The sequence below is a fragment of the Schistocerca piceifrons genome, chromosome X, assembly GCF_021461385.2.
Source record: "Schistocerca piceifrons isolate TAMUIC-IGC-003096 chromosome X, iqSchPice1.1, whole genome shotgun sequence".
NCBI lineage: Eukaryota > Metazoa > Arthropoda > Insecta > Orthoptera > Acrididae > Schistocerca > Schistocerca piceifrons.
In genome coordinates, this window is record NC_060149.1 from 575,183,050 (window position 1) to 575,202,516 (window position 19,467).

Consider the following 19,467-nt stretch of genomic DNA (forward strand, 5'->3'; position numbering starts at 1 on the left):
TTTTTCCACATGCGACTATTTTGGGTTGAGAAGTGAAGGGAATCGTGTTCAAACTACCATTAGATCGATAACTTCAGCAGACAGCAGTATTGCGTTTTAAAAAATGTGGCAGTGATCATACCCGAACTCGCGACGTCTTATCAACAGTGCGTGACGCTTACTGTTACGCTTACACTACTAGCTGACACATAGCTACAACACCTCCAGAAGTCAACAACAACTCCTCCAGAATTTCCGCATTGCACAGTGCTGTGAGATAATGCATATGGCCGGATCTAGACTTCTGAGATACAGACAGTTACAGCTTTTCTTCTGCACTGCATGACGTTTTCAACAAACAGATAGCGCAATAGAGTAGCTCAAGTCCAAAGGAACTCTTCCTATTTAAATTTCTGCATCCTACACTATTGGCAGTTTTGTGTAGGTGTCCGTTACGTTATTGTATTTCGGTGATTACAAAATAGAGTCGAATATATGCACTGGGTAGCCGAGGCAGCTAGTTAATGGCGATTCGGTCAACCAAGTAAATGAATGTACTGAACATGCTGCAAACACTACAGGGAGCCTGTGTGTCAGAATTCTCATCCAGTGTGATGCAACATTGTTCTGACAGAAAAATGAGTGATAGAGAAGAGAATTTGGTGGTCTCTTGGATTGATGCTTGGTTCATGTACGTATGGTCTGGGTTCGATTCCAACTTCTGCTGATGATTTTTGATAAGGAGAGAGAGAGATTCTGTTCTCTTCTGGCTACGACAGGTGAAGAAGGTATAATGGCATTGTGGTCTGACATTCATGTCAAACATGATATCCCTTCTCTACCAAGTAGACGTTAGGTTGAACCACAATAAAGTCAGCAGCCGCGACACGTAGAAACTCTTACAACAGTAACCTTTCTTATACTAGTTATTTATTTCTAGTGTCGAAACAAACGCTATGCAGGGTCACAGGACATTAATTCCATCTCTTATTTGAGCTTCTGTATGTCGATAAAATTGGTTCTGAACTGGGAATGCAACTCAGACCGCCCTTAACGCGGAATTTGATCCCTTCATGACAATACAGTTCGACTCAATTTGTTGTTTGTTCAAAACTGCAGATTCCTCAACATCTCCCCATATTGTGCGTGAAAGGGTTCGAATCCTCGCCCGGCACTAAAGCTTTCATTATGTATTATCAAGCTCTAGCATGAGATCACCTATCTGCTGGTGGATAATAATTTTGATTTTTAATGTATTTTCATTCGTTGTCAACACTAACGATATCTGACGTTTTCGAGTCCAAGTGAGACACAGAACTGTTTTCGAGATCACTGTAACTTCAAGGCTGCTATTCCGAGCTGCTGGTGGAGAAAAATTCGGTAGCTGACGTCTCTTTGTGAGCAGTTAACAACGACATGTGTGGGGTTCGATTCCCAGTCAGCACTGAACTCTTCGTCATATTATTTCTAGTTCAAACATGCTCACATGTCGCTGCTGGTGTAACAAACCCATTTTTAACGTTCGTTTTCTCTAGAATATAACAGCGATAGGTGCCAGGTTGGAGTTCTGGGAAAGAAAAAATTAATGTTTCGTCTCGTCATTTCAGTTAAAACATCTAGCTACTGCCGCGAAAATCCGATATGTCACAGTTGATTGTGCTTGGATGGCAATCCAGTTAGGTTCTTGGTTCGAATCCCTGTCCAACAAAAAGCTTTACCTCACGGCATTTCAAGTAAGTTACTTGTGAAGAAGCAATATTTAACATCTCTCGTAGTTCATTAACAAGGACAATAGATGCTGGGTAGGAATTCGCGACCGTTAAAAATGTTTTCGTTATGTAACTTAAGGTTGATATTTGCGAACTGATACTGTCTAAAATCGAGGTATATCACTCTCTTTGTGCCTAGTCAGGAATGACTGTTAGTTTCCACCAGTCACGAAGTCTTTGCTTAGTCTGCATGACCTGGGTTTGAATCCATATGCAGAACGAGACGGATCGCCGTCTCATTTGAAGTTCATACATATTCTCAACTAGCTGCACGTGAATAACTAAAATTTTTAATGTCATTTTGTGTTAAATAATAATAACGGTATGTTACTTTGAAGAGGAAATCATGAGTACGACGAACTTACTACGTAAATTACATATTTGGCGTAATAGTGAGAGTGATAACATTTCAGGTATGTCATTTATTGTAGTAAATGTGAGCTTACAAGCCTTAAGGATTCTTACCTGTGATAAGATGTTCCCTGATATTTGTAGTACCTTGGTATTACTTTACATCTTGTGTTATTGCGATACAGAGCATTTTTTTGTAGTGGTGACTTGTTGGAGCCATTTTCAATAGTGAAACGACTGTACCGAGGAGCGATTAGAGGACCTTCTAGACAGCTGCGCTATGTGGATTGCATTCGAATCAGGCGAAATGCAATTCAGGTCGTTCGGATACTTTGAGCACCCATGTTTACTACCTAGCAGCAAGACTATTTTCTTCCTACTCTCTTTTGGTACCTACCTATACTGAGTTCATTTGCTAGAAGTCTGCTATATCCTATTGTAATCTACAGCTGGATGAGGCACTTTCTATCGTACTTCAGGCAACAAGTCAAATTTATTCGAGACTGTACGCTCAGATATAGATGAGGTTGAAGAGGTGTTCCTCTTTCACCAATTGCATTTTACCTTTATCCAGTATGCAAAATCTCTCCCTTTCAACCTATGTACTTCAAATTTCGTGAGTTCAAATTCAACCTGGAGGGCACAAATCTTTCCCTCCCGTGCAGCGACGATTCTGTTGTCTTTTTGCAGAGCCTACAGTTCCATAGGAGAGCCTCATTGGGTTCCACATTCTGTTCTCCATTGCAGTCATCCAAGTGAAATTCCAATCTACAGTGTACACATACCACTTCCTCTTTGATTATCTCACGGCATCATTCCCAATTATCACACATTTCATCACAAATTACAAACTTAAAAATAGAATTAAATCACTTAAAACACTTCACATTACACTAATTTTCGTTATATACGAGCCGCAAAAATTATGCCTACGGGTTAGCGCCTCTGGTGTATGATATAATGTAAAAAGTTAATTACTTCCATTTACAAGAATTAGCACTCACTAAACTGTTGTGTCTGTTAATTACCTTAATCACAGTAGAATGTAACTTTTAAAGTAACTTTAATCTACACAAAGATGGTGTAAACAAACCACTAGAGCAAAAGTTTATAAATCAAACAAATCAAGATTTATGCCACTTTCTGGTTCAAAAAATGGCTCTGAACACTATGGGACTCAACTTCTCAGGTCATTAGTCCCCTAGAAGTTAGAACTACTTAAACCTAACTAACCTAAGGACATCACACACATCCATACCCGAGGCAGGATTCGAACCTGCGACCGTAGCGGTCTCGCGGTTCCAGACTACAGCGCCTAGAACCACACGGCCACTTCGGCCGGCGCCACTTTCTGGAAATAAGTACATAATAGTGAGTAGAAATGCTCTACTTAAGTTGATGAAAAAAGAAACAGAATAATTAAATGGAATTCTCTGAGATAACTACAGTAAATCGTAAACAAAAATACGACTACAACTTAGTCTTTTCGCGTTTCTGGAATAACACGTAAGGAAAAGTTATACCTTCAATAGTAGGCTTAACAGACACACTAATACATGTATTTTGAGTAATCTGTACAAAACTACTTGTTATTACAAGCTAAATAACTTATATTTACGAGAGTGCAAAAAATCTAACGTCTCGCCTGGCGCGGGGATGTCAACCTGAAGAAAGCACACAAAGACCGTTGTAAAAGAAACGCTTCTCCTATCTCAGATTCACATTTCCTTTGACATGGAAGGATCGAGTATTACCAGTGTTTAGTAAAGATTACGAAACAAGAGGCTGTCAACCTAATGCGTTTTTCTGTCAATCAGAATGTTTCACCAGTTCAGTGTTAATTATGGTAACTAATTACCTGCAAAGTTGATGACCAGATTTATATATTGATGGATCCAAAACACATGAGGGAGTTAGGTCTGAATATTATTGCCCTGTGTTACAGACAGCAAAAAAATGTTCACTATCACAGTTAAGTAGCGTTTGGACTGCAGAAGTAACTACAATTGAAGGAGTTACGCCTGAACCAGAAAAGGAGACAAAAATGTTAAAGGCCAATTTACATTGGCTGTCACCTCATGTCACATCTCGTCACCATCACGCCAGAGTTTATTAACACCATCTTTCACGTCATGTCGATTTGCTTATCCCAGTACCGAGAAATGAAAGTGAAATTATTTTACCATCTGTGATACAAAAAGTCAGAGTATAGTATTGGAATTGAGGAACTAACAATGATTAAGTATATTAACGGCCAAAACAAGTTTCATGACTTATGTTCTTGATCAGTTTTGTGTGATAATGTGCTGAGAATCACCATGTTTTTATTCAATGCCATGTCTCCGTAGACATTACACAAGCGTTTGTGAATATCTGTGATGCTCTGGTTTTCCACCGTAAGAAACTCAATGACTGCTCTCTGCTTGAAATGCACCTCCGTTACAGACGCCATTTCAAGGCTACGTATAGCGCCTAGCGCCGCTATCTACCGGAACTTCATGAAACTATAAGAGACTGCAGTGGGGATATTCCAAGATGTCCTACCACAAATTCCGCATTTTTTCAACCGAAACTGGCTGAGAAGAAATGTTTTGCATCACTTATTGAATGCCCATCATATATTGGAGGTTTGAAGAACTACTATATCCAATAAATATTAAATGAATACATGCTTCTTAACATCGGAATTTAACCAATTTTCGCTGCACTCATTCAGGTTATAGTAGTGGATGTTCTACTTTTGTGTCTTCTTAAGCTTTAACCTTTTTTTTATTATTGTTCTTTGTTTTCGTGGCTAACTGCAAATGTTCTATTACGACTTGCACATATTTTCAGTTGAGTGGTTTTCCAGAAGGAGGTCAGATATCTGAAAGCGAAAAATGATTTAGGTTTCAGAATAGTAGAACAGAGCTGATGCCCACACTTAATACAGGGTGGTCTATGATCGCGACAAGTCCAAATATCTCACTAAATAAGCGTCAAACGAAAAAACTACAAAGAACGAAACTTGTCTAGCTTGAAGGGGGAAACCAGATGGCGCTATGGTTGGCCCGCTAGATGGCGCTGCCATACTCAAACGGATATCAACTGCGTTTTTTTTAAAATACTAACCCCCATTTTTATTACATATTCGTGTAGTACGTAAAGAAATATGAATGTTTTAGTTGGACCACTTTTTTCGCTTTGTGATAGATGGCGCTGTAATAGTCACAAACGTATAAGTACGTGGTATCTCGTAACATTCTGCCAGTGCGGACGGTATTTGCTTCGTGATACATTACCACGCGAGCTATGTGCCAGACATCCATCATGTTGGAAGTACATCGCCATTCTGTCATGCAGTGAAACATCTTGTAGGAACATCGGTAGAACATTACGTAGGAAATTAGCATGCATTATACCATTTTGATTGTCATCGATAAAACGGGGACCAATTATCCTTCCTCCCATAATGGCGCACCATACATTAACCCACCAAGGTTGCTGATGTTCCACTTGTCGCAGCCATCGTGGATTTTCCGTTGCCCAATAGTGCATGTTATGCCGGTTTACGTTACCGCTGTTGGTGAATGACGCTTCGTCGCTAAATAGAACGCGTGCAAATAATCTGTCATCGTCTCGTAATTTCTCTTGTGCCCAGTGGCAGAACTGTACACGACGTTCAAAGTCGTCGCCATGCAATTCCTGGTGCATAGAAATATGGTACAGGTGCAATCGATGTTAATGTAGCATTCTTAACACCGACGTTGTTGAGATTCCCGATTCTGGCGCAATTTGTCTGCTACTGATGTGCGGATTATTATTCGCGACAGCAGCTAAAACACCTACTTGGGCATCATCATTTGTTGCAGGTCGTGGTTGACGTTTCACATGTGGCTGAAAACTTCCTGTTTCCTTAAATAACGTAACTATCCGGCGAACGTTCCGGACACTTGGATGATGTCGTCCAAGGTACCGAGCAGTACACATAGCACACGCCCGTTGGGCATTTTGATCACAATAGCCATATATCAACACGATATCGACCTTTTCCGCAGTTGGTAAACGGTCCATTTTTACACAGGTAATGTATCACGAAGCAAATACCGTCCGCACTGGCAGAATGTTACGAGATACCACGTACTTATACGTTTGTGACTATTACAGCGCCATCTATCACAAAGCGAAAAAAGTGGTCCAACTAAAACATTCATATTTCTTTACGTACTACACGAATATGTAATAAAAATGGGGGTTCCTATTTAAAAAAAACGCAGTTGATATCCGTTTGAGTATGACAGCGCCATCTAGCGGGCCAACCATAGCGCCATCTGGTTTCCCCCTTCAAGCTAGACGCGTTTCGTTCTTTGTAGATTTTTTCGTTTGATGCTTATTTCGTGAGATATTTGGCCCGGTCACTATCAATGGACCACCCAGTATACCTCTCCTTGAGTACTTCTTTTGTGCTTTTGCGTATCGATACGATGACTTACGTCAGATTTTTCACCATGTTTACGAAAGTCCATATTTCTGTATATCTGCCGCTGAAATAGCACTTACGTTTCACTGGTGGCAATCAAAACAATGAGAACTCACACACTATAATAACACATAAAGGAACTGCAATGGTAAAAGATTTTATGGAACGCTAGTTACTAAACAATATGAACAAGTGAGTAATGCTTGTGATATTTAAGTCCCATAGTGCTCAGAGCCAACCAATGCTTGTGATACAGCGTTGCCTACTGAAATCAAGCAAACTAGACATAGCAGGAGAGCAAGCGGCTACTGGTTGCTTATATGGTGTATGTTAATATACATCAGTATATTGAACCAGTGGAATATAATTCTTCGATTCTCTTAATTGAAAATGGGGGCATTTAGTGTCGCGAATGAGTCCTTTTGGGACACTGGTACAAAGAGAGAAAAATCGGGACTCTCCCGATTAATCAGGAAATAACCATATTTTCACTTGAGAATGCGATTTTACGAGGTGAAGGCCGTCCGCACACGGAGCGACTGAAGAGGGATGCAACGGGCAGGCGGTTTAAATCAGGGACAGGATGGCCACTGGCTGACAACGCTGTTCCATACGCAGCACAACTCTGAAATGAGAAACTGTAGTTTTTGTGTGCGAGCGTGGAGGAGAGGGCCCATTTACTGTTTGTTACACCCGTGCATCTTTCAATTTTGCACTCATCTACAAACAAGTCAACAGCTTCTTCACCTTCAGTAGAAAAGACAGCTGCAGCATCAACAGAAGGAAAATCAACACCATTCCAGAAAGCACACAGAACAGCAGGTAGATGTAAAGTACTAGGCTATGTCCTTCTTACCTGAAGGATTTTTTAACCACAGACACGGGAAAGAAGAATCCACCAAGATAAGTAACACGCCAAACAAACTGTCCAATTTTCATCAAAACATAGGGGGACTTAGGAGTAAGCTAAATAACGAAAATGGTACCGTTATATCACAGTCAGACCGGTGGTGTAAGAAAAAAATAAATAACATTTCGCAGGCCTCTTACTCGTTATTGCAGATATATGACTTATTTTCAAATGAATAAAATAAACAATGTTATACGTCCAAAAGTGGTACTAATATAAACAGTGATTACCCTCACACAGGTCTGTTAAAATTGTTTTGTGTTAAAACACTGCCAGTACTTGAAAAATTCAATCTGAGGTATGACAGGCGCAAAGGCGAATTGAATAAATAAAACAGTGCGCGCTAATACCGTGTGGCTGGTTAATGAACCACTGTCGACATCTGAATGGAGAGTGTTGTCAAACCATCAATACTTGACCACACACGCTCGGTATGTATTGACAATACGGAGAATATTTTGAGAGCCATCAATACTGTTCGTCAATATTTATAGTGCTGACGATACAATACGCACGGGTGCCAAGACGGTCCATATCTTGACAAGTTTGACAATATTATGGAACGTGTGACGGTACATATAGCAGACGACGAGATCGTCAAAACTTTCTTCCTGAGACACTCTGACGTGACGAAAATTGACGGTCCGTTGACGGCCTATGTGAATACCGGCTTGGAAAAGCATTTTGGAATATTTTAACGTGATGTGGAGCGGTGGCTAGTGTGAACTGGCCTTAATTCTCACCTTCTGTAGAAGTGCTTTGGAACCATAAAAGCATCGGTAATTGGAAATCTAATAGCTTAGTAATGGAAGTGAAGGAAAAAATAAAACCGTTCATCTAATGTTGCTAATGGAGAAACTCAGGTATTTGGCACAGTGAAGTAGAACATGGTTTTGCAAAAAGGCAGCTTCACGGAAGGGAAAATACCATTTATATAGCTTCCATATTTCGACTTTCTCCACGTTTCAAGGAAAGAGGCATACGAGCAATGAGAACAGCAGTGGCAAAAACCCTGGCAGAAAATGGGTTTTCGTTCACTTTGCACTGTTCTAATAAAACTATGGCACAGGCAAAAGCAGCTTCCGAGCAGAAATGACATAAGTTATTCGATTAAGTTTGGGACACGCGCATATACCGTCGCAACTGTTTAGGATCTGAGTGATGCTCTCCAAAATACAGCGAATATCCAAAAGACGACGAAGCTCTTAACCATATTATTTTGGAATGTTTTAAATATGCTCCATGCGAAAATATACTTTGGTAAAACCATGCAAAAATCCGCATTCCTTCGCGAACAAATACTGAAACACACATCTTGAAATCAACCGTTCGATAGCACATTACCTGCAGTAAATAAATCTCTACTGCACGTATCAAAAACTGACATTTGTAAACTTTAACACACACACACACACACACACACACCAATTGCAGGTCATGGCTGGTTGAGCCCATACATTTAGCTCAGTCTCAAAATGCACTAATAAATAAATAAAAATAGTATTATTGGTTCCTACAGTCATTTAAACACTCGCAATTATGTTGTTATTTTAAATGCCAGTGATATAAAGATTTATATTATTTTCTTTGATTAGACTATAAAAAATTTTATACCTAATTTCCCTTGCAGACGATCGGATTTAGCCATTTCTGCGAGAGCAGTTGGGGTGAACTACGTTAACAATACGTTTCGATGAAAAATGTTTCTCTAAATTTGCTACAACAAAGATAGTTATACTTGTTTACTAGTGGGAAGGTCAGAAGGCTGTGAGGACTGGAGACATGGCGCTACTATGAGACGAAGTAAATTGGAAATATGGCGTCGTTTGGCAAGGGTATGTGGAATGCAGGATGTTTAGAAACGGCTTTTTCGTCCTGCAAAGGAAAACCAGTTCTTGCAGTGTATAAGGTAAATCTCTTAAGTACTACAGTTCGGTCATTGATACAAGGAGTTGACGGATTTTGTGCTACGTCTGATACAATCCTATCCGTAAATTGTAATACTTTCGCGTCCGCCATGTTAATAATTTGACGGATAGTTTTGTGGGATGTTTATAAGCAAGTGCAATGCTACATGACATGTAAACTCAATTGTTGTACACGGAAATATCGCCTATGCGTTGGGCTAACGATTGTAAATGTAATGTCAGTGGCATTGTGAAGGAGTGATATGGTACAGTACTCTGCGGTAGGCGTAACTTGGGTTTCAGAATTGTTTGTGTTTTGTGCAAATATTTTCGGTCTTGTCATCAGTAACACGAATTCACCGGCATTATGAACGGATTGTGATGAGAATAGCGTGACCTTGAAGTGCTTCTAGCGTTGAATATCTCCGTAGATGCAACATGTAAATATGCAACCTGTGTGTAATCATCCAGGTGGTAAACCAACTGTCTGCCCAACTCTTGTGTTCAACTGTAAGTGATTTAATCACAAGCTTTTAAAAGTGGTGCTGGTGTGTGTGTGTGTGTGTGTGTGTGTGGTCCGAATTTTAGAAAGCAGAGTTGATGGTCTGCGAAACTTATGTTAGGGGTCGCTAGCACAGTCATTGTTGTTCTTGTTAGTTGTGGCGTGTGAGGTGCGGGAGCGTGATTTAAACAGTGTTCAATATTTTTATAGTTTTGTTCCAAGTGTCAGTGTTTCGACTTATTCCTTTTCCTCCGTCTGTGTGTCCAGTTGTATGCAAATAATGGAATTGATTGTTTAGTCTCGGTTTTATCATTAGCGTTATTATTAGATAGTGAGTGTAGATTCCTATGTACGTATATTTCAACGAAAGTTCTAATTTTTGTTTGATAGGAAATAAGTTAATGTGCCGGTTAGTAAATGTTTTATTTATTTATTTGTCCATAGGACAATAGGTAAGATATTTTCACTTCATATGTATTTGATGTATTATTGGTGTAATTAATAGATAACAATTGCAATATGATATTGTATTGCCGATTATTTCCAGAAAATCGAATCAGATTTTCAAATACCTTTATTAGACATGACGCAAATATATCATATGCTATCTGGAGAAAAATTTGGGTTGAAAAAGTAGAAGGTATTCCTTCGGTTTGTCATCAGTTTTTTTGTAGTTACTGCGCGCGCGCGCACACACACACACACACACACACACACACACACACACACACATACACACAACCTGTACTGTTGCAAGTTATGTCTAATTTAGGACAGATACCATTCTGATTCCTGTGTGCGATACAGGTCTGTCCATTTTCTGGTGTTTGGAGTTACAGTTTCAATGAAGATGCTAATGCTTTATCCTCATTAGTCTGTGCCAAATGTAAATTGTGGTTTATAATGTCATTTGTGTGCAGTTCCCCTAGATTTTTGTTGTCATAGATTAAATGTTTCGCCAATAATTTTTTTTTTCTACTGGGAGCGAGTAAGTGGTTTCAAGTGGGATATTGAATCTACAAACACTACACTGTTGATTGTACACATTTCATGTTAGTTGCATAATCATTAAAAACATTTTGTTTTTGTAGTGTTGTCTGTCATTTGTCTATGTGCACATTCTAGTATTTTCGTTCATTAGTTCTGATTGATATCACCATTACGTCCAGTGGTGCAGTAGTTGGTTTTCAGATAGTATAGAAATTCTTTTATTTTTCAGAGTGTAAATGAGAGACTATTTATTGCTATTGTAGTTTGGTGTTTCATACATTACAGATGGATGATAATGAGTTTTGGTTGGGAGGTTTTAGATGCTGTTAGTGCCTGTATGAAATTCCATAAATTGAAGTGTGGGTTTGTTCACCAGTATCATTGACCTAAATGCTCAGCTTTGTAGTTGTTTTCAGAACTTATGTTACCATTTCCAGTCACCTCAACCCTTTTATCTTTCCTCTTAGTCTCTACTGATGTTGTTAAGCCACATGAAGTGTGAATTAGGTTCATACTTTCTTCTCAATAGCATTTTGAAAGCAATAGGTATACTGTCAGTGGGACTAGTGTAGCAGGGGATACAACCCGTCGGCTTTGGACAATGACGTCACAAGTCTCCAAACGAGAAGCGATTCTTCTTAGTGTTGTAGCTCCCTTCAGTAGCTGATAAGTCTTTTTTGGCTTTTTTAAAAAAAATCTCACGAGATAGAATAAACAGATCCACTTTATTAAGCAATGTGTAAAAAAACGAAACTGAAACATAACAGCAAAAGCGAAAATGGTAAACTGCTCTCTGGCGACTTGTGACGTCATTGTCCAAAGCAGACGGGTTGTATCCCCTGCTACACTAGACCCCTGTCAGTACACTTGATTTTCAGTCTTTGGTGTTCCAGAGATTTCACAAGCTTGTTTGTTAGTTACAGTATTGAAAACAATTGAGAAGATAGGTAGACAGCACTTGCATTAAAGTATTTCCCTACCGGAGAGACAATTCCGAAGTAACACATCTGTATTTTCCATTATTCTGTTTGAATTTTCAAGTGCTGTCGCACAAAATCATTTGTGTGTAGGATAGCTCCATGAGTGACTGAACAAAAGCCAGTGAATTATTTTGCACTTTAAGCATTGCAATGTTAATGTAAAATGACTTGGCCGGCCGGTGTGGCCGAGCTGTTCTAGGCGCTACAGTCTGGAACCGCGTGACCGCTACAGTCGCAGGTTCGAATCCTGCCTTGGGCATGGATGTGTGTGATGTCCTTAGGTTAGTTAGGTTTAAGTAGTTCTAAGTTCTGAGGGACTGATGACCTCAGATGTTAAGTCCCATAGTGCTTAGAGCCATTTGAGCCTTTTTTTAAATGACTTGTTCCACATTGTTATGATTTAGCATTTTGCGTTTCATTCATATACTGAGACTGGGCAACAAAATGACATAATTCAGTCATGCATATTGTTCTCATTTATAATACAATAATAATTCAGCTCACCCATTTCGTATAAAAATTCACAGAACTTTTGTTGCAGAGAGGAATAAATGCTCAACAAAATGGTATAGAAGATTAATGCATTAAACAAGTATTTTACTAATGAAATTAAAAAAAAAAAAAAGAAATCCCCAGTAAGGGAATGACACTTTATTGTAATGGAGTGACACATTGCCGATTGGGTGGGGAAAATGGTACTTACCTCTTTTGATCTACAGTAGATGCAGCCAATTTCTCTGCAGATTGGGCTATTCCCACCCAATATTTATCTTCCATTGAGGAATTTGTAAATATCTTTCCATTTGCTGCATTCTTTCCAAGGAATGAAATTCCATAACTATCCTCAATGTAAATCACCTGCCCAAAAAAGGCTTTAACTCTTTTAATCCAGTGTACGCAACCAGCTTTCCATTAAAATTTCATTGGTATTGAAATTATTTTTAGGTTTTTTTCAGTAATGGAATGACGGAAGATAACAATTAAAAAAAAAAAAAAAAATCAGCCTGGGAATCTTACTAAGAAAATAAAAGCTATTGAAATGGACTGGCTTAAGTCATTTGTATAGTTTTGCAGAGATGTTTTATTTATATATGCCTTTACAATATTTTGTTTCATTGCTTTAAAAAAATAGTTTTCGAGGGTACTTAGAAACTGAAATATTAATCAAGTTATAAAACTATTTACTGAGTTCCAGCACTTCTTAACATTTGAAATTGAGCTTCAAATAAGAAAAAAATTGTTTCAACTATTAGAACTAGTTGTCAGATTTGTAATAAGAAAATATTTTGTTCTTACTTTTTATGTTCCCTTTCTCAGGAATGGCTGTGTAGTTATTGAAGGATCAGAAACATGACAGACTATATCCATAAGTTTTTGTTCCACAACATAATCACTTGCATAAATTTGCATCTATCAACTTTACTCGTCATGCCTTGCTACTGGATGAAATAATACTTAATTTTGCTCACTGACTTCGTAGAGTGGTAGCTATGATGTAGATGATATTCCATTCGTTGTGTGCGTGTGTTCATACGTATGTATCTGTACTTGTACATTCTTGGAGGGGTGCGGGATTAATGTTCATGTTTGTGGTGTATCAGGCATGGTTCACAAAAACAGTTTATTTGCTTGCAAGTAAATGTATTTACTGGTTCAGAATTTTGTTTATGATGATGATCGTAGATTATAACAGCCTCTTTGCATTGTATTACTATTGCGTTAGTATGATACATCAAGAGACTGACTGTATATTAAAATGGGTTTGGGTGATGGTTCTCATTGGGCTCTGTTATGTGATACCAATTTTAAACATTTCCCATTCACAAGCATAAAAACTGAGAAATGAACCATTCTCATAATTTATAAAATACAAAGCCATTGTTCTTATCACAATGCTTATTATTTGAAGAATATTACTTGAAAATATGCACGTTATGTTTTTCAAAAGAGCCCATTTCATTGCACCTTAGAAGTTTTTATTAATAAAAGTGTAGTGGTTTATGTTAGCCTGATCACAGTGAGATCATTGCAGTTGTTTATGCATCACTATTAGACACAAATTCAAACACTTGATTGCATTACTTAACATTGCAGTTTTCTTTCTTGTTTTATTCATACTCATTTTAGTGAGTTTTTTCTGCTATTATGAATCCATCTAGAAAGACGTCTGCACTGTTCTGCTGCTTTGTAACTCACTTTCTAAAGTCAGTAATTAATCATATATAATTTGTTTTGTAGATAAATATGTAGCTGTTCTTCTCAAAATACTCGAGGTTTTCGAGACAGGTATGTCTGTTAATCCTTTGAGTCCCAACAATAGTTTCAGGAAATTAATTTTAAAAGTTTTCAGAAAATTAGCATTTATCGTCATAGTGAACAATGAATACAAGAATAATTAGCAGAAAGTAAACAGTCAATTATTGTAATGGGTTTGTTTAACTTTGGAATATAATTTCAAAATTTTTCATGAAATTAACCTTCATTATCACAGTAAGTAATGAATACATGAAGAAATTGGCAAAAAGTAAACTGTCAGTTGTGATAAAGTTGTGGTTTCCTGTTAGAACCACTGGGGCATACAGTTTTCAACCGCCTATCACCTCATGAGATGTATATGAAAGCAGTTTCGCATATTTCTTAGACACAATTCCGCACCTTGACACTTCTATGAACTTGTAATGCCCATAACAAATTGTAGTCCTAAGTAATAAGCAAAAATGGGCCTAAAATTTAATACATTTGTATCAAAAGTACATACTTCTACAAGTGATTTCATTTCAAAATCACTCATAACAGCAGCAGTACAAACTCGTAAAAATTATGTTACAGTACTGTTAGATATACTTAATTTCACTGTCAGTGATTTCCTCAATATGACCACTATAAAAAGACCCACATGTCACAGTCTCCATGCTGACTGTTGCTTTGAATGTTGTTTAAGTGGCTGTTACAATGCACTATATTTGTAGAAGTAGCTCAGTGTATCATTGGGTGTCTTTGTCTTGCAATAGTGTAAGTGGTTTCATGTGAAAGGCACTGGTATTTAAAATACAATAATAATAAAATGGTGGTTTCAGGCAGAAATCACCGGTACTCACAGGGTTAACAAGCGGCCGTGCGAATCGTGGACCAGTGAGGAAATATCTTCAGAGCTATGATGCTTTATTTTGTTATATATGTTTAATGATACCGTATGGTACTACATGTCATTACAGTATTATACAAATGGTGTTGGGAACACAAACACGCATCTAAACAAAATGTGGAGGTGTTAGAAAAGAATTGCTGAAAATGTGTAAGCTGTGAATATTTTAAATATTCGTAATTTGGATTGTCATTGGACAAAGTGTCAAAGCAAAGTTACATATATATAGTATATATGTTGGCTGTTAAAGTACTTCATTTCGTTGCTACATTTTCTTTGATCTTGACACTATAAACAAACATTTTTCAACTTGGATAGCTAGAAAAAGATAACTGTGTGGTTTATTGGCCTGGCATCATATACACTAGCAAAAAAAGTAGTAGTTTGTTTTTCAGAAAAAGAGTTATGTGTAGAAAGAAATTGTTTAGTAATGTTAATTCAGAAGTTACATATTGTAATAAATTGTGGGATTTATGGTCTAAAGGCTGTAATTAATTTTTTCCAAAGCTGATGAACAGACTGCTTATGGGTGTAGTACTTGTTTTTGGTATGTAAATGTTTAGCACCAAAAACAGTTCAATTATGAGCAGTATTTTAAATGTTGGAATTTGTTTGCATCTAAACAGCTAATATTTCTGATTCTATTAGTGTCTCAGTTATAATTAATGGAAATACTATAGTGAGTAAAGTTTTCTTTGTACTGTGGAGTTGACTGTGCAGTGTATAAATCTCTCTTACCCTGCCCCTCCAGCCCCAGTTTGAGAGACCAAAGCAAATTAATTTTATGGTTGCTGCTGTAAACATTAGAGATTGCATTAAACATGTGCAATAATGTAGTCTTTTCTTAAAGGACAACTGGGTTGTTTCAGTCGAGAGGTAGTTGATGGTTCATTGCACAATTTTACTTATCAAAGCTGAATATCCATATGTTCTTGTTGTTGATGAGAGATGAAAAGCTTGCAGAGATTTCAAACTTAACACAAATACGAGCAGTGGAGATTGAAATGGGAAACAGTTCGGCTTTGTATTGGCAGCTAAATCCCACAGCAGTTAATTGTGTTGCTGTGTCTGGAACAGGTTGATAAGTATTTTTTCAGCGCCACCAGCCACCACCACCATTATTGTTGTTATTTTAGTACCTCAAACAAGAGTATATCCAGCAAGGAGCACAGGAGGTCAATACCACAGAGGTGCCTGTTGTATTGATTGTTTGGCATAATAACCACAGTACTTTTATTATCAAAGAACTGGTTCTACACACTATTTCAAATAAAATAAGAGACTGTTTAATGTAACAAATACTAGTGGATTTGTGATGGCACCCTCTAAACACTCTTTGTAACGTGTCTCCATAATGTAATCCCCCCCCCCCCCCCACGCCTGTAAATTTCTTGCAGCAATTGGCATTTATGTTGAACCCTTTTTCCTGAATGAGATGCCATCATTAATCTCATAAAAATGTGATTTCTCTAGTGGAATGTTGTTAACACACAAACCATGAAGAAGGGAAAGAAGTCCCAACTGATAAATATTCTATTGTTTTAAAAAACTGTGGTACGTTTGATGAGACTAATTGGGTGGAAAGCCATTTTGAAGTCCAAACTGTGACAGGCAGAGTCCTCATAAGTGTATGTGTTAGATAAAAATTTGTAGGTCATGTTACTTTCTCAAGAATTCTTTAAAGCTAAATGAGTACAGTGTGGAATTTCCGTTCTTAAAGATAGGTGTAAAATGATGTCTTTAGTGTATCAGGTGATTTGATTTAGCTCGAGTTAATGTTATTTAATACACACAAATAACATTATAGACTTATTAAAGCAGTGCTTATTATAAAAAGTACTTCTAGCGTTACCACTTAATCTTTTTATTGTGTGTATCCATACCCATTCTCTTCTCACCGGCTGTTACCTTTTCTTGTTTTTGTGCCGATTTTGCATTTGAGTATGCTGGTAGTTTCTGAACTTGCTGTAAATATGGAAGTCTCATTTTTTCCCTCTCAGTATACCATACAGAGGTGCATGTCTTCAGATGTGTTATGTACTGTAATATGGTTTGCCATGTTCCAGTAAATGTCATTACATTACAAAAAGTTTGAAAGTATTTACCTCTATCTGATGCTGCTTGCATTCCAGTTTTCACAGTACTTTCGCATTACTTTTGTTACTGTGGACCAGTTGTCTCTGCTGTTTTCTTCTCCCTCCTAAAACATAATTCCTCACCCTCCTCTTATTCATTCATCATGTTCCCTTTTGCCTTAGTTATTAAGTTACTTGTTTTATTGGAAATTTGGTAAGTGATGAGACAGCATTCATCACACGTTAAGCTCTATAATCAAAGATGGTACAGAGCGCAGAAAATACTATAAGCAGATACGCATAAGGTATGAAATAGCAGTTAAGGGAGTTTTGCATACATTGGATTTTAACTGTGGAGTGGGGTATGGTATTCAGAGTATTGGAAACAAATGTATGTGAAAGCTAGGAATTGGAAACGTGGTTTACATACCTTATGAAAATAAATAATCTGATGAAGTGACATGGGTTTCAATAATATTTGTTGCCAATAAAAAAGTTCAAATTCCATCCAACCTTCAAGAAAATTCTTTTTTTTTTTTTAGAGCATACATTTAGGGAGTCAGAGCCCCATCTTCAGTTGCTTAACATCCTTATTTTGTTATTGTTTTGTAGACAGTAGTGTTCATTAGTCTCTTTGCTAGTTTACACAATGCACCAGAGTTTTTGCATGTTAGAGGTTTCCTGACACACATCAACACTTTAAATACCTGTGATAATTGAATCTGTGAGTAAACCATGTTAGCCAGCATTGTGAGCATCACATCTTAGAAATATCAAAATAAGATCGCATCAGTTCTAGAGTCTCTAAATGGTACACAAATTGACCACATCCAAGAAAAGGCAAAAGATCCTGTTGAAATTATTCATGTTGTCAAGATCGCTCCCTGTCTTCTGGCAGTTTCCTATAAAGAAAAATACTTTTGCTTGTTGTTGTTGTAATGCTTGTCCCCCATAATTATTTTACAACAAAGCAAACCTGTTACCTGTCCTTAGCAGGAACTCTCTTGTCACATAACCAGGCACATCCACGTTCCAGTTCAAGGTAGCATGCATTGTTACCTCTCAATGTGAGAGCTAATGGTAGCCATGAAAAAATATCTTCATCAGAACCTATGGGAGTTTCCTGTTAAAGTCATCAATCTTACCGCAAGTGAGAGTGAGAAATGTGAGAAAGAGGTCACAGAAGGTGCAAGCAGTTGTTGATAAAGTTAAGTCAGTCGTATGCAAATTATGGAAGGAGCAACACACAGTGCCAGATAATTCAGATATCTGTCCCAAATCGGAATAAGTGAATGCACACTACAAACATTTCATTGATGACATAGATAAATCTGTTATTAGACAGCAGTTTCTGCAATTTTATGAACAGTAAAAGGGAATACCACTTTTGCAAAGGCTTAAGTGTTTGTTGCACAGAACTAGACCACCTGACTAGTGATGAAACTGAGAAAGAATTTAGTTAGTGGGCTCTGATCTTAAAATGTACCACAGTCAATAAATCATTTGTGAGAGAACATACTTGTAAAAATAATGTACGACGTTAGAATTTTTATGAAAGAATGAACCTTCAGAATTAAAACAGCCAGTTGTTTTTATAAATGAACAGTGAATTTGTACACACTGAATAAATGTTGCGAAGTGACTGTTCACAAAGGTTGTTGTCAGACAACAGTGATAAGCAATGCTTTATTGTTGTGACTGCAGAGTTTTGTTTAGTATTCATTTCTCCTCTGTGACTACAACAAGTGAACTTCAGACTGTCATGTAGAAATCAGCAGAAAAAAATAAAAAAGTATGTGGAGAGAAGAAAAGCCTTACTTTGATCATTAATTATATTCCAGTGACAGAATTTTGCAAGACTGTGGTTTCCTTCCTACCACCATCATAGCATGTATACTTGAATCCTACAAAACTATTTTGAAGTCTATAAAAAATACGATACATAGATGTAATATGCTAATCACCTTGTTATTTAACCAGAAAAATAATGGCTAATGCTTTTGCTATTGATAAATAAACACTGTGTGTCACCTAGTCTGGTGAAAGCCTTTAGACATTATTTAAGTGCTTTTATATTTAAGAAGCTTTCCAGTTGAGATCACGAGGCTGAGTGGACTCCTACCAGACCTTTGCGCCAGACAGCATTACTAGCCACAAACACATGCCACTAGACCACATAGCCAGTTTGATTTTGCTGCTGTGACATTAACCTTTCCTATTGTGATAGTAGAAGACTAGAAACACAGTGTATTATGCCAAAAAAGTGTGTGATTATTACTGGATGGTAGATACTTTGATGGATGAGGAAGGTAAAATATAATAAAATCAGTTAACATAGATTCAAACAAAGAGCTGACATTATCATCCATGACTGAAACAGCATGTGGGGGAACAGTAGAC

At 37.5% G+C, this 19,467-nt stretch overlaps 1 protein-coding gene across 1 annotated transcript in view; it reads left to right on the forward strand.

The window, feature by feature from the left end:
* Window positions 1–9,265: 9,265 nt before the first annotated feature.
* Window positions 9,266–19,467, forward strand: part of LOC124723208 — a 150,921-nt gene continuing 140,719 nt past the window's right edge. The window contains exon 1 of the mRNA XM_047248397.1: window positions 9,266–9,377. Within this exon, the coding sequence (XP_047104353.1) occupies window positions 9,285–9,377 (93 nt within the window). The 5' untranslated portion in view covers window positions 9,266–9,284. The remainder of the gene's footprint in view (window positions 9,378–19,467) is intronic.